The sequence below is a fragment of the Cherax quadricarinatus genome, chromosome 41 (genome assembly GCF_038502225.1).
Source record: "Cherax quadricarinatus isolate ZL_2023a chromosome 41, ASM3850222v1, whole genome shotgun sequence".
Classification (NCBI taxonomy): Eukaryota; Metazoa; Arthropoda; class Malacostraca; order Decapoda; family Parastacidae; genus Cherax; species Cherax quadricarinatus.
The window spans coordinates 2,075,071-2,089,261 of record NC_091332.1 but is presented as its reverse complement, the minus strand read 5'-3'; the positions used below and the strand labels follow the sequence as shown (position 1 = coordinate 2,089,261).

General features: G+C 44.5%; 1 protein-coding gene across 1 annotated transcript in view; it reads right to left on the bottom strand.

Annotated features, from left to right (window-relative positions):
* Positions 1–17: 17 nt before the first annotated feature.
* LOC128695775 (angiotensin-converting enzyme-like) overlaps positions 18–14,191 on the bottom strand; it is a 33,820-nt gene continuing 19,646 nt past the window's right edge. Inside the window, exons 22-28 of the mRNA XM_070092887.1 lie at positions 11,221–11,345; positions 10,052–10,257; positions 9,681–9,784; positions 9,330–9,431; positions 4,286–4,408; positions 3,679–3,832; positions 18–3,190 (exon numbers count right to left, since the gene is read on the bottom strand). Coding sequence (XP_069948988.1) covers positions 2,924–3,190; positions 3,679–3,832; positions 4,286–4,408; positions 9,330–9,431; positions 9,681–9,784; positions 10,052–10,257; positions 11,221–11,345 — 1,081 coding nt within the window. The 3' untranslated portion in view covers positions 18–2,923. The remainder of the gene's footprint in view (positions 3,191–3,678; positions 3,833–4,285; positions 4,409–9,329; positions 9,432–9,680; positions 9,785–10,051; positions 10,258–11,220; positions 11,346–14,191) is intronic.

Sequence of the window (14,191 nt, the reverse complement as noted above, 5' to 3'; positions counted from 1 at the left end):
TTAAAGTATAAATCAAATTTAATGTAAGATATACATTTTATTTACTATCCAACCAGGATTTATATGAATCTGAGGTAATGTCAGGTCAAAGGTCAGAAAAGAGATATTGTTATCAGTATATATATATATATATATATATATATATATATATATATATATATATATATATACATATATACAAAGAGTATTTTAAGATATTACATATTTTACTTGCAACTCCACACAATTGGTTCCTACAGAAAATACCTAAGATTAAATACGAATGTATTATTTGAGTACATATCCGAAGATGTAAATTAACAGCTTAGTATTATTTCCATAGACGTGGAAATAATACAGTGAGGAGTAACTCCAAGATTTTGTTGCGTGAAATATTATTCAGAAAGAGGTACGAAAATATCCTGATTCACTGGGTAACACTGTTGTTGATCTGAGTGCAGCAGGCAGTCAGAGGGTACTGTGGTGGTGCCTTCCACTGCTGCCTTCCAGAGGCTGGTGCCTTCCACTGATGCCTTCCAGAGGGTGTTGTCTTCCACAGCTGCCTTCCAGAAGGTGGTGCCCTCCACTGCTGCCTTCCAGAGGGTGGTGCCTACCACTGCTGCCTTCAAGAATGTGGTGCCCTCCACTGCTGCCTTCCAGAGGGTGTTTTCTTCCACAGCTGCCTTCCAGATGGTGGTGCCCTCCACTGCTGCCTTCCAGAGGGTGGTGCCTTCCACTGCTGCCTTCCAGAGAGGTGATGCCCTCCACTGCTGCCTTCCAAAGCGGTAATGCCCTCCATTGCTGCCTTCCAAAGGGTGGTACCTGCCACTGCTGCCTTCCAGAGGTTGGTGCCTTCCACTGCTACCTTCCAGAGGGTGATGTCTTCCACTACTGCCTTCCAGAAGGTGGTGCCCACCACTGCTGCCTTCCAGAGGGTGGTGCCTGCCACTGCTGCCTTCCAGAGGGTGGTACCTTCCACTGCTGACTTCCAGAGGGTAGTGCCTTCCACTGCTGCTTTCCAGAGGGTGGTGCCCTTCACTGCTGCCTTCCAGAGGGTGGTGCCTTCCACTCCTACCTTCCAGAGGGTGGTGTCCTCCACTGCTGCCTTGCAGAGGCTAGTGCCTTCCACTGCTGCCTTCCAGAAGATGGTGTCTTCCACTGCTGCCTTCCAGAGGGTGGTGCCCACCACTGCTGCCTTCCAGAGGGTGGTGTCTTCGACTCGTACCTTCCAGAGGGTGGTATCTTCTACTGCTGCCTTCCAGAGGGTGGTGCCATCCACTTCTGCCTTCCAGAGGGCGGTGCCTTCCACTGCTGCCTTCCAGAGGGCGGTGCCTTCCACTGCTGCCTTCCAAATGGTGATACCTTCCATAACTGCTTTCCAGCACCACAACTAGTGTACAGAGTATTTATAACTGCTCCATGAAATATCAGTATATCTCCGGAACTGGAAAATTCCCTCGTGTACCAGGATTACCAGAAGTCTCGTGGCATAATTGGACTATATTACCAATGAACATGAATTACAAAGATTAAATATTGCACAGAATTTATCTTTTCAATGCTCATTGTGAACAAAATGAGAGTTGTTCAAAATTAGCTTTGAAAAAACAAGGGTAATCCGGTAGACCTATTAGAAGGAATGGCCAGCCTAGTCTAGTAGGCCTACTGCATAACTCTTTTTTGTATATAATTTTTATGTATGTAGATAGAACAGAAACACTTTAGAGAAAATTATGAAAACAAATCCAATTAGTTGATATTTTTAAGAAAGAAAACTGTCTCTACTCAAATTCTAATTTTTTTCTAGGCTGTGAACTATATTTTGGTGCAGACAACTAGGCAGCTTATACACGCCAGAGTGTATGATGAAAATATACTTAATACAAGACTATACAACAAAATACTCAATAACAGATAACTTTATAGTCACTTTTAGCACTTATACAACATTGATTACAATATTTATGCTCGTAAATACATCAATCCATGAGTTAAGAATCTTTGACAAAAAGCATTTAATTCGGGTTCTTTGACCACTTTAGCTAAAAAAAACGCACGTGTGTGTGTGTGTGTGTGTTTGTGTGTGTGTGTGTGTGTGTGTGTGTGTGTGTGTGTTTGTGTGTGTGTGTGTGTGCGTGTGTGTGTGTGTGTAGAACACAGCTAGACAATGAGAATGTTAAGAGGATCAACCTTACTAACTCAGACAAACATTGTGCACAAAATAGACTAGCAAGTTTCTCATTACCTCACAGATTTTACGTTTATTACGAGAGGATTAGATGAATTGTGGACACCAGGACACCAAGAGAAGCGTTTCTATATTCAGTGTTTAAAATGGACGTGTGTAAAGTGGACGTGTGTGAATTGGACGTATGTAAACTGGACGTTTGTAAATTGGACGTACATAAATTGGAGGTATGTAAATTGGACGTGTGTAAGTTGGATGTGTGTAAATGGACGTGTGTAAATTGGAGGTATATAAATTGGACGTGAAACACATATCTCACTAGGACAGTCATGACAGGTAGGTAATCCAGTTGCCCGTGGGGAACTCTTGATCCAAGGGACTGGACCTGTCCTTCCCTTCCTTGGATCTAACCTGAATGCCTCAGATGCCCCAGAAGCTATATAAACCCCCACAGGGTTTAGTTCTTCCACCTGATTATAACAGAATTTCTTATGTTACAATTTGTTTCACTTTCCTGGACGGCGTCAGGGTTCTTCTGTCAATTACATTCATGGTTCAATCATTAGTTTGTCTTTCACTGCTTTTTTTTTTGTCCTCTGTACTGTTCATTCAGGGGTTCAGTTCAATTCCTTCTCTTTTAGCCACAATCCTCTACTTCATCCACTTCGCTCATCCTCTGCCGCCACCACTACCACTTCTCCTATCCTCCTCCTTCTTCAAGCGACACCTCTATCCACTTTACAAATGGTCGTCTCTTCATGGGTTGTGCTTATCAATCGGCGATGAGTTGATATGTACGCTACCTTCTCCGTTAACAGCCATTTCCACCTGCTCTCCAGAGTGACCACCTCTCTCTTCCACCTCCTCCTTTTTCTTCTCTCTGGCGCGACCCACGAAGTAAGCCACAATCACTATTACCACCATCAGCGCCAGCACCACACCCACAACTATGGGCACCGTAGCGGGAATATCCACCAGCTCATCCTTCATGTAGTCATCCACCGAATCTTGTTTCCATGCCACCTACGAAAACAAAATATTATTTTACTCTGGCTGAAAATCTAAAAGGGCGATGGACAGTCATCCTAAAAGACTAGCTGTAGTCGGTGTAATCTGGAAGAGCATCTTTATAGGGAGGATCGAGCCTCCACCGCTACCGGTGCTGAACGACCTTATATGAATTTATTGCATCAGGTTACGATGAAGAAGAAAAGAAAAAGAAGATTAATATTAACTAATGAAACTAGTAGTAGTAAGAGCACTGACGATAGTAGTAGTAGTAGTAGTTGTAGTAGCAGTAGTAATAGCAGTGGTATTAGCAGAAGCATTAATACAGAGGTAAACACATTATTAGTAGTGGTGGTAGTAGTAGTATTCGTAATAATAATTATAATAATAATAATAATAATAATAATAATAATAATAATAATAATAATAATTATAACCTACACTGCATAACGTAAAACTTCACAACATAAACCCGATTTGTTATACCCGTGTCTAGTACTTACTACGAGTGAGGAATTACTGATGTAGTCGTCCAGATAGTCTTCGAGGGGCTGGAAGTAGTCGAGGATGTCCTTAGCGCTCATGCCGGTGTCACTTCCTAGGAAGTCTTTCAGCTGCTGTCGCCAACCAACAGAGGCGCCCGTCTCCAACATATCCCTAGATGGGTAAATGTTATGAGATGTCCACACGATGGAAAAGACACACAGTTGCTCTTATAATGGAAATTCTCTCCTTTTTCGCTTATAAAAGGGTCTTCTTTTGCTCTATGTACTTGTTATTTGTTTACAGCCAGCCTTTGTAAATTCACAATTCTTTTTTCATGCTACTTGATGGAACAGATTTTGTTTCTTGACCAAGAGTCTCCTTGGTGAACAGGAAAATAATTAATAATATCCAAAAATTATGAGGATTGACGGATCATAGGGAAAGATGTCACTGATTATTGGGGGAGATGTCATTGACTGATTATAAAGAGATGTCAGTAAGGGATCAACAGGGAAAGATACCAGTGAAAGACCATAGAGCAAAGAAGAAAATCGAGTACCTAATTCATCAATAGTGTACCGAAGGAACTAATCTAAAAAGTTTTGCAGAAACCGAGCTACGTACCGAAGAGCAGCACCAGCATCTTTGCTGCCGTAGATGTCGCAATCGAAAATGTTTTCTTCTGGGTGCGCCACGTTGCAAAGATGCTGATGGAACTGGAACTGGAGGATTCCAGCCACGAAATACCTGAAGGAGGGAAATCATTGAGGGACGGACGTGGTAGCTTACTGCTGGAGAAAAAGTGGTAACTGTGCTAGAAAGTGGTAGCTGTGCTGGAAAGTGGTAGCTGTGCTGGAAAGTGGTAGCTGTGCTGGAAAGTGGTAGCTGTGCTGGAAAGTGGTAGCTGTGCTGGAAAGTGGTAGCTGTGCTGGAAAGTGGTAGCTGTGCTGGAAAGTGGTAGCTGTGCTAGAAATTGGTAGCTGTGCTGGAAAGTGGCAGCTGTGCTAGAAAGTGGTAGCTGTGCTGGAAAGTGGTAGCTGTGCTGGAAAGTGGTAGATGTGCTAGAAAGTGGTAGCTGTGCTGGAAAGTGGCAGCTGTGCTAGAAAGTGGTAGCTGTGCTAGAAAGTGGTAGCTGTGCTGGAAAGTGGCAGCTGTGCCAGAAAGTGGTAGCTGTGCTGGAAAGTGGAAGCTGTGCTGGAAAGTGGTAGCTGTTCTGGAAAGTGGTAGCTGTGCTGGAAAGTGGTAGCTGTGCTGGAAAGTGGCAGCTGTGCCAGAAAGTGGTAGCTGTGCTGGAAAGTGGAAGCTGTGCTGGTAAGTGGTAGCTGTTCTGGAAAGTGGTAGCTGTGCTGGAAAGTGGTAGCTGTTCTGGAAAGTGGAAGCTGTGCTGGAAAGTGATAGCTGTGCTAGAAAGTGGTAGCTGTTCTGGAAAGTGGAAGCTGTGCTGGAAAGTGGTAGCTGTGCTGGAAAGTGGAAGCTGTGCTGGAAAGTAGCAGCTGTGCTGGAAAGTGGTAGCTGTTCTGGAAAGTGGTAGCTGTGCTGGAAAGTGGTAGCTGTTCTGGAAAGTGGAAGCTGTGCTGGAAAGTGGTAGCTGGGCTAGAAAGTGGTAGCTGTTCTGGAAAGTGGAAGCTGTGCTGGAAAGTGGTAGCTGTGCTGGAAAGTGGAAGCTGTGCTGAAAAGAAAGTGGTAGCTCATTGCTGGAGGAGTGTAGTGGCCCAGTAGAAAAACTTAGTGATAACCTTAAAGTTCCATGAGATCCATTTAGTGATAAGTGTGTGTGTGTGTGTGTGTGTGTACTCACCTAGTTGTACTCACCTAGTTGAGGTTGCGGGGGTCGAGTCCGAGCTCCTGGCCCCGCCTCTTCACTGATCGCTACTAGGTCACTCTCCCTGAACCGTGAGCTTTACCATACCTCTGCTTAAAGCTATGTATGGATCCTGCCTCCACTACATCGCTTCCCAAACTATTCCACTTACTGACTACTCTGTGGCTGAAGAAATACTTCCTAACATCCCTGTGATTCATCTGTGTCTTCAACTTCCAACTGTGTCCCCTTGTTACTGTGTCCAATCTCTGGAACATCCTGTCTTTGTCCACCTTGTCAATTCCTCTCAGTATTTTGTATGTCGTTATCATGTCCCCCCTATCTCTCCTGTCCTCCAGTGTCGTCAGGTTGATTTCCCTTAACCTCTCCTCGTAGGACATACCTCTTAGCTCTGGGACTAGTCTTGTTGCAAACCTTTGCACTTTCTCTAGTTTCTTTACGTGCTTGGCTAGGTGTGGGTTCCAAACTGGTGCCGCATACTCCAATATGGGCCTAACGTACACGGTGTACAGGGTCCTGAACGATTCCTTATTAAGATGTCGGAATGCTGTTCTGAGGTTTGCTAGGCGCCCATATGCTGCAGCAGTTATTTGGTTGATGTGCGCTTCAGGAGATGTGCCTGGTGTTATACTCACCCCAAGATCTTTTTCCTTGAGTGAGGTTTGTAGTCTCTGGCCCCCTAGACTGTACTCCGTCTGCGGTCTTCTTTGCCCTTCCCCAATCTTCATGACTTTGCATTTGGTGGGATTGAACTCCAGGAGCCAATTGCTGGACCAGGTCTGCAGCCTGTCCAGATCCCTTTGTAGTTCTGCCTGGTCTTCGATCGAGTGAATTCTTCTCATCAACTTCACGTCATCTGCAAACAGGGACACCTCAGAGTCTATTCCTTCCGTCATGTCGTTCACAGATACCAGAAACAGCACTGGTCCTAGGACTGACCCCTGTGGGACCCCGCTGGTCACAGGTGCCCACTCTGACACCTCGCCACGTACCATGACTCACTGCTGTCTTCCTGACAAGTATTCCCTGATCCATTGTAGTGCCTTCCCTGTTATCCCTGCTTGGTCCTCCAGTTTTTGCACCAATCTCTTGTGTGGAACTGTGTCAAACGCCTTCTTGCAGTCCAAGAATATGCAATCCACCCACCCCTCTCTCTCTTGTCTTACTGCTGTCACCATGTCATAGAACTCCAGTAGGTTTGTGACACAGGATTTCCCGTCCCTGAAACCATGTTGGCTGCTGTTGATGAGATCATTCCTTTCTAGGTGTTCCACCACTCTTCTCCTGATAATCTTCTCCATGATTTTGCATACTATACATGTCAGTGACACTGGTCTGTAGTTTAATGCTTCATGTCTGTCTCCTTTTTTAAAGATTGGGACTACATTTGCTATCTTCCATGCCTCAGGGAATCTCCCTGTTTCGATAGATGTATTGAATATTGTTGTTAGGGGTACACATAGCGCCTCTGCTCCCTCTCTCAATACCCATGGGGAGATGTTATCTGGTCCCATTGCCTTTGAGGTATCTAGCTCACTCAGAAGCCTCTTCACTTCTTTCTCGGTTGTGTGCACTGTGTCCAGCACATGGTGGTGTGCCCCACCACTCCGTCTTTCTGGAGCCCCTTCTGTCTACTCTGTGAACATTTCTTTGAATCTCTTGTTGAGTTCCTCACATCACGGTCATTTCTTGTTGTCTCTCCTCCTTCCTTCCTTAGCCTGATTACCTGGTCCTTGACTGTTGTTTTCCTCCTGATGTGGCTGTACAACAGTTTCGGGTCAGATTTGGCTTTCGCTGCTATGTCATTTTCATATTGTCTTTGGGCCTCCCTTCTTATCTGTGCATATTCGTTTCTGGCTCTACGACTGCTCTCCTTATTCTCCTGGGTCCTTTGCCTTCTATATTTCTTCCATTCCCTAGCACACTTCGTTTTTGCCTCCCTGCACCTTTGGGTAAACCATGGGCTCATCCTGGCTTTTTCATTATTCCTGTTATCCTTGGGTACAAACCTCTCCTCAGCCTCCTTGCATTTTGTTGCTACATATTCCATCATCTCATTAACTGGCTTCCCTGCCAGTTCTCTGTCCCACTGAACCCCGTTCAGGAAGTTCCTCATTCCTGTGTAGTCCCCTTTCTTGTAGTTTGGCTTCATTCGTCCTGGCCTTCCTGCTTCTCCCTCCACTTGTAGCTCTACTGTGTATTCGAAGCTTAAAACCACATGGTCACTGGCCCCAAGGGGTCTTTCATATGTGATGTCCTCGATATCTGCACTACTCAAGGTGAATTCTAGGTCCAGCCTTGCTGGTTCATCCTCTCCTCTCTCTCTTGTAGTGTCCCTTACGTGTTGGTACATGAAGTTTTCCAGTACCACCTCCATCATCTTAGCCCTCCATGTATCTTTGCCCCCATGCGGGTCCAAGTTCTCCCAATCGATCTCCTTGTGGTTAAAGTCACCCATGATCAGGAGCTTTGCCCTGCATGCATGAGCTCTTCTGGCCACTGTAGCCAGTGTGTCAACCATCGCTCTATTCCTCTCGTCGTACTCTTGCCTTGGCCTCCTGCTGTTCTGTGGTGGGTCATACATCACTGCTATTACCACCTTGGGACCTCCAGAGTGAAGCGTTCCCGCTATGTAATCACTTTCTTCTCCGCTGTCTCCTCTCTCCAGTTCATCAAAATTCCAGCAATTTTTGATCAGCAATGCCACTCCTCCACCCCCCCTGTTCCTCTGTCTTTCCTCAGGATTTGGTATCCCGTTGGAAAGATGGCATCTGTTATCATACCTGTAAGCTTGGTTTCTGTGAGAGCTATGATGTCCGGTGATGTCTCTTTGACTCTTTCATGCCACTCCTCCCACTTATTTGTTATTCCATCAGCGTTTGTGTACCATACCTTCAGTTTCCTTTCCAACACTGTGGTTTGGGGGTCTGTGAGGGAGGGAGACCTGGTAGCATACTGTGGGATTCTATAGCTCGGTGTTGGGTGGAGGCTGTGGGTATGGATTGTAGTGTGTGTTGGGATGGTGTGATTGGTTGTATGGTTCTGAGAATAGTTGTGTGTGCTTGCCCTTGCTGTTCTGTTCTGCTCTGACTGACCTCTGCTGGTTCCATCCTTGTCTCTTTTCTTAGCTCCTTTCGCTTTTTTGTCCTCTCCCTCAGCTGCTGTCGTTCTGATTGTGTCCTGTCTCTGTCTAGGAACACCTTCTTGTACTCTTCCGAGTATTTCAACCGTGGTTTCTCTTGGAGGATCCTGTTCCGCACTGTTTCCGTCCTGAGAATCAGCTTGATTGGTCGGTTTCTCCCCTTCGAGTACCCCCCTATTCTCTGAAAATTTACAATCTCGTCCATCTCTTCACCTATTTCCGTGATGATTTTCTCAATCTCCTTTCTTTCTTCCTGCTGCCTTTCAGTGTGTGTCCTTTCCTCTCTCTCCTGAAGCCCATGGATAAACACTGATTTTGCCCTTTCCTCCTCCCATTGCCTCACCCTCTGTGACTCTGGATCCTGCATGTATGTGGTCAGTTTCTCCCTTGATTTTTCCAGTGGCTCTTGATAGCATGGTTGTGTGTGTGTGTGTGTGTGTGTGTGTGTGTGTGTGTGTGTGTGTGTGTGTGTATGTGTGTGTGAGTGTGTATGAGTATGTGTAAGTGAATGTGTCTATCTATCTCTATTTCTCTCCTCTTTGTCTCTCTCCCTCTAACCGAAATGCCTAGCCATGCTAAGCGTTCTAGTGGTACACTCTGTAATCACTATTTTACTACATGTAAACCACACAATAACTAAATTTCTGTAAACTCAGCATTGTAATCCTTATAGAGAATAAACTTTGAATTGAATTGAATTGAACCTGATGTACGGAACGTTGGTAGCGACGTGGTACTTGCTTCCAGGGTCGAAATCAGAGGACGGATAACGCTGAACCGGAGGAGAAATTCCTTGAACGTTCAACCTTGTGGAACAGACCGAGAGAGAACAATAATTAGGTAAAAATATAAGAAAAACATCGTATTTAGTAAGTGAAGGTTTATCATTTCTTTAAACACACACACACATATATATGCCCACGAATTCTATGAGGCAGGCCAAAGCAGCATGGGTTCGAGTTCTTGGCTAGTCGCGGTGTTGTTATATATATACATTATATATATATATATATATATATATATATATATATATATATATATATATATACACTCACCTGTATCTCCACCATTTTTCGTTAAAGTTCGTATCTTCGTTGTTATTGTTGAAAAGATCCCAGCGCCATTTGTCGAGTATATAGGCGTAAGGAAGGAAGGCGATCTGAATGTAATAAAATACAATATGTATTAATTTATATGCTTATAAATATATATATAAGAACATAAAAACAGAGAACACTGCAGCCGGCCTAATGATCACAACACGGCAGATACTTATATAAACTATATATATATACATATATATATATATATATATATATATATATATATATATATATATATATATATATATATATATATATATATATATATATATATATATATATATATATATGTATTAGTATAAAATATACTTTCTGTAACACACCTTTGAGAGAGCTTCCTTCATGAGGAAATTGATCTGTTTTTCGGATTGAACTGCGACATGTTGCTCTTGTTGTGTTGCGAAGTCTTCCAGCGTGAATGCAGTATTACATAACTTGGTGTTACTGTTTAGAGCGCTCGATACTTTGTCTAGATGACCGAGAGTGCTCACTGAAAGACCAACTGTGCCTCCGATGGCTTCAAGGAACCCTGCATTGAGAGAAAAACATGATACGTTTAGTACACAGACGATATAATAATAATAATAATAATAATAATAATAATAATAATAATAATAATAATAATAATCTTTATTTCAACAAGTACATGTATAAGGTATACAAGCCCAACTGACATCAATGACATACTATATAGAAAATCCCTTGTTATCCAGAACATTTAGGGCAAATTAGGTCACTTTTGTCCCCAGGTGAACATGGACAACAGGTGCCTTTAGGAAACACGTCCTAATGTGTCCACCCGTACCAGGGATCGAACCACGGACCTCAGTGTGAGCTGAGTGAGCCAGCAATCGAACTACGAATGAAGAATTAAAGCATAGATGACCCTTGTGGTGCATGACCTGGAGTGATAGCACTGTGTGCCCTCTCCTCCGGTCCCTCAATAAGCTTTATCTAATTCCATATAATTCCTATATGAATAATCGTTATATGAATAATCGGCGTTTAATTAATCGGTATTTCAGATTAATATGATTACTGTTATTGCGTTGAGTATTAGAGTGAGAATTTTGACCATAAGCACTACTCCCGTAGGGGTCAAAAAGCGTTTGAGAACTGGAAGGCACTCATCTTCAAGCCAAGGAATGGGAGTATGGGTCCAGTTCCTTGGACCAGAAACCTCTCACCAGCATATCAAGTCACATAGCACTCTTGAGAGGTTTTAAAAGCAAAGAACAACACTGCCTTAAAGTTTCGAACCCAACACTTTAAGAAATCTCCCAGGAAGCCAGCTAAACTTCCGGAGCTCTCGACCACTGCATCACAAAGTACAATCTTGGAAAGGTTCGTTATAGCCTGACCAGCAGCCACTTACTAATTCCAGCTTTTGTCGTTTCGTTCCGTTGGATCACTCTTGGTAGTGATTCAATGAAGCCATTAATGCAATCTAAAATTAGCATATGTGAAGGGAGGATGCAGTAGATATTATTACCTGGGTTTGCGCCATCACGAAATACAAGAGGAGAGGTGCTGTAAGACATTTGATACTCTGTATGACCCATCTGCTGGTGGATCACGATGAAGTCTTTCTGGGTTTTATTCGCGCACATTTTAATTCTGAAATGAAAAAAGTCATAAATTACCCGGCGATAATTAAGGTTACGTTAAAAAGAAAATGTTAAGGAAAATATTTTTAGCTCTCCCGGAGCTAACAAACCAGGGCTTGTCAGAGTCAGGAAGGCGGAGCCTAGGATCTGGCATGCAGAAGCCAGGATCTGGCAAGCAGAAGCCAGGATCTGGCATGCAGAAGTCAGGATCTGGCATGCAGAAGTCAGGATCTGGCAAGCAGAAGCCAGAATCTGGCATGCAGAAGTCAGGATCTGGCATGCAGAAGCCAGGATCTGGCAAGCAGAAGCCAGGATCTGGCATGCAGAAGCCAGGATCTGGCAAGTAGAATTCAGGATCTGGCAAGCAGAAGCCAGGATCTGGCATGCAGAAGTCAGGATCTGGCATGCAGAAGCCAGGATCTGGCAAGCAGAAGCCAGGATCTGGCATGCAGAAGCCAGGATCTGGCAAGTAGAAGTCAGGATCTGGCAAGCAGAAGCCAGGATCTGGCATGCAGAAGTCAGGATCTGGCATGCAAAAGTCAGGATCTGGCAAGTAGAAGTCAGGATCTGGCAAGCAGAAGCCAGGATCTGGCATGCAGAAGTCAGGATCTGGCATGCAAAAATCAGGATCTGGCAAGTACAAGTCAGGATCTGGCAAGCAGAAGCCAGGATCTGGCATGCAGAAGTCAGGATCTGGCATGCAGAAGTCAGGATCTGGCATGCAAAAGTCAGGATCTGGCATGCAAAAGTCAGGATCTGGCAAGTAGAAGTCAGGATCTGGCGCAAGCAGAAGCCAGGATCTGGCATGCAGAAGTCAGGATCTGGCATGCAGAAGTCAGGTTCTGGCATGCAGAAGTCAGGATCTCGCATGCAGAAGTCAGGATCTGGCATGTAGAAGTCAGGATCTGACAAGCAGAAGTCAGGATCTGGCATGCAAAAGTCAGGATCTGACAAGCAGAAGTCAGGATCTGGCAAGCAGAAATCAGATCTGGCAAGCAGAAGCCAGGATCTGGCAAGCAGACGCCAGGATCTGGCAAGCAAAGTCAGATCTGGCAAGCAGAAGCCAGGATCTGGCAAGCAGACGCCAGGATCTGGCAAGCAGAAGTCAGATATGGCAAGCAGAAGCCGGGATCTGGCATGCAGAAGTCAGGATCAGGCATGCAGAAGTCAGGATCTGGCATGCAGAAGTCAGGATCAGGCATGCAGAAGTCAGGATCTGGCAAGCAGAAGTCAGGATCTGGCATGCAGAAGTCAGGATCTGTCATGCAGAAGCCAGGATCTGACATGCAGAAGTCAGATCTGGCAAGCAGAAGCCAGGATCTGGCATGCAGAAGTCATGATCTGGCAAGCAGAAGCCAGGATCTGGCATGCAGAAGTCGGGATCTGGCATGCAGAAGTCAGGATCTGACAAGCAGAAGTCAGGATCTGACAAGCAGAAGTCAGGATCTGGCATGCAGAAGTCAGGATCTGGCATGCAGAAGTCAGGATCTGGCAAGCAGAAGCCAGGATCTGGCATGCAGAAGTCAGATCTGGCAAGCAGAAGCCAAGATCTGGCATGCAGAAGTCAGGATCTGGCATGCAGAAGTCAGGATCTGGCATGCAGAAGCCAGGATCTGGCAAGCAGAAGTCAGATTTGGCAAGTAGAAGCCAGGATCTGGCATGCAGAAGCCAGGATCAGGATCTGGCAAGCAGAAGTCAGATCTGGCAAGCAGAAGCCAGGATCTGGCAAGCAGAAGCCGGGATCTGGCATGCAGAAGTCAGATCTGGCAAGCAGAAGCCAGGATCTGGCATGCAGAAGTCAGGATCTGACAAGCAGAAGTCAGGATCTGGCAAGCAGAAGTCAGATCTGGCAAGCAGAAGCCAGGATCTGGCAAGCAGAAGCCAGAATCTGACAAGCAGAAGGCAGGATCTTTCAAGCAGAAGCCAGGATCTTTCAAGCAGAAGCCAGGATCTTTCAAGCAGAAGCCAGGATCTTTCAAGCAGAAGCCAGGATCTTTCAAGCAGAAGCCAGGATCTTTCAAGCAGAAGCCAGGATCTGGCAAGCAGAAGCCAGGATCTGGCAAGCAGAAGCCAGGATCTTTCAAGCAGAAGCCAGGATCTTTCAAGCAGAAGCCAGGATCTTTCAAGCAGAAGCCAGGATCTTTCAAGCAGAAGCCAGGATCTTTCAAGCAGAAGCCAGGATCTTTCAAGCAGAAGCCAGGATCTTTCAAGCAGAAGCCAGGATCTTTCAAGCAGAAGCCAGGATCTGGCAAGCAGAAGCCAGAATCTGACAAGCAGAAGCCAGGATCTTTCAAGCAGAGGCCAGGATCTTTCAAGCAGAAGCCAGGATCTTTCAAGCAGAAGCCAGGATCTGGCAAGCAGAAGCTAAGGAATAAATCAGACACTAGCAACTAAAACCATCGAGCAAAGCCGTGCTCTTGTGCTAGTGTTCTCTACTAAAGGATAGTTGTGAAATCATAAACGACAACTATGTAAACATTATTGACTCCTTTACAATAAGTAAATTTAGTTTAGTTTTTGCTCATCTTAATGTTTATCAACAGTACAGTAGACTCCGATGCAATGAATTTAATGTTAATTTGTCAGACAAAATGAAACGCATTTGAAAGGACATTCTATTCATATATACCTGTACTGTCGTGGTAAGTTGCCAAGCTTGTATGTATGTAAGCGTGTTAGCCTCTAAGCTTGTTAGCCTCTAAGCTTGTAAATCTATAAGCTTGTAAGTTTATAAACGTGTGTTTACAGTTCCAGAAAACCAGTGTTTTGAAGAGTGCCTTGTTTAAGAATATTAAAACATAAAATATATGATGTAATGAAAACTCAATTTCACTTCATTAAATTTAACATATTCAA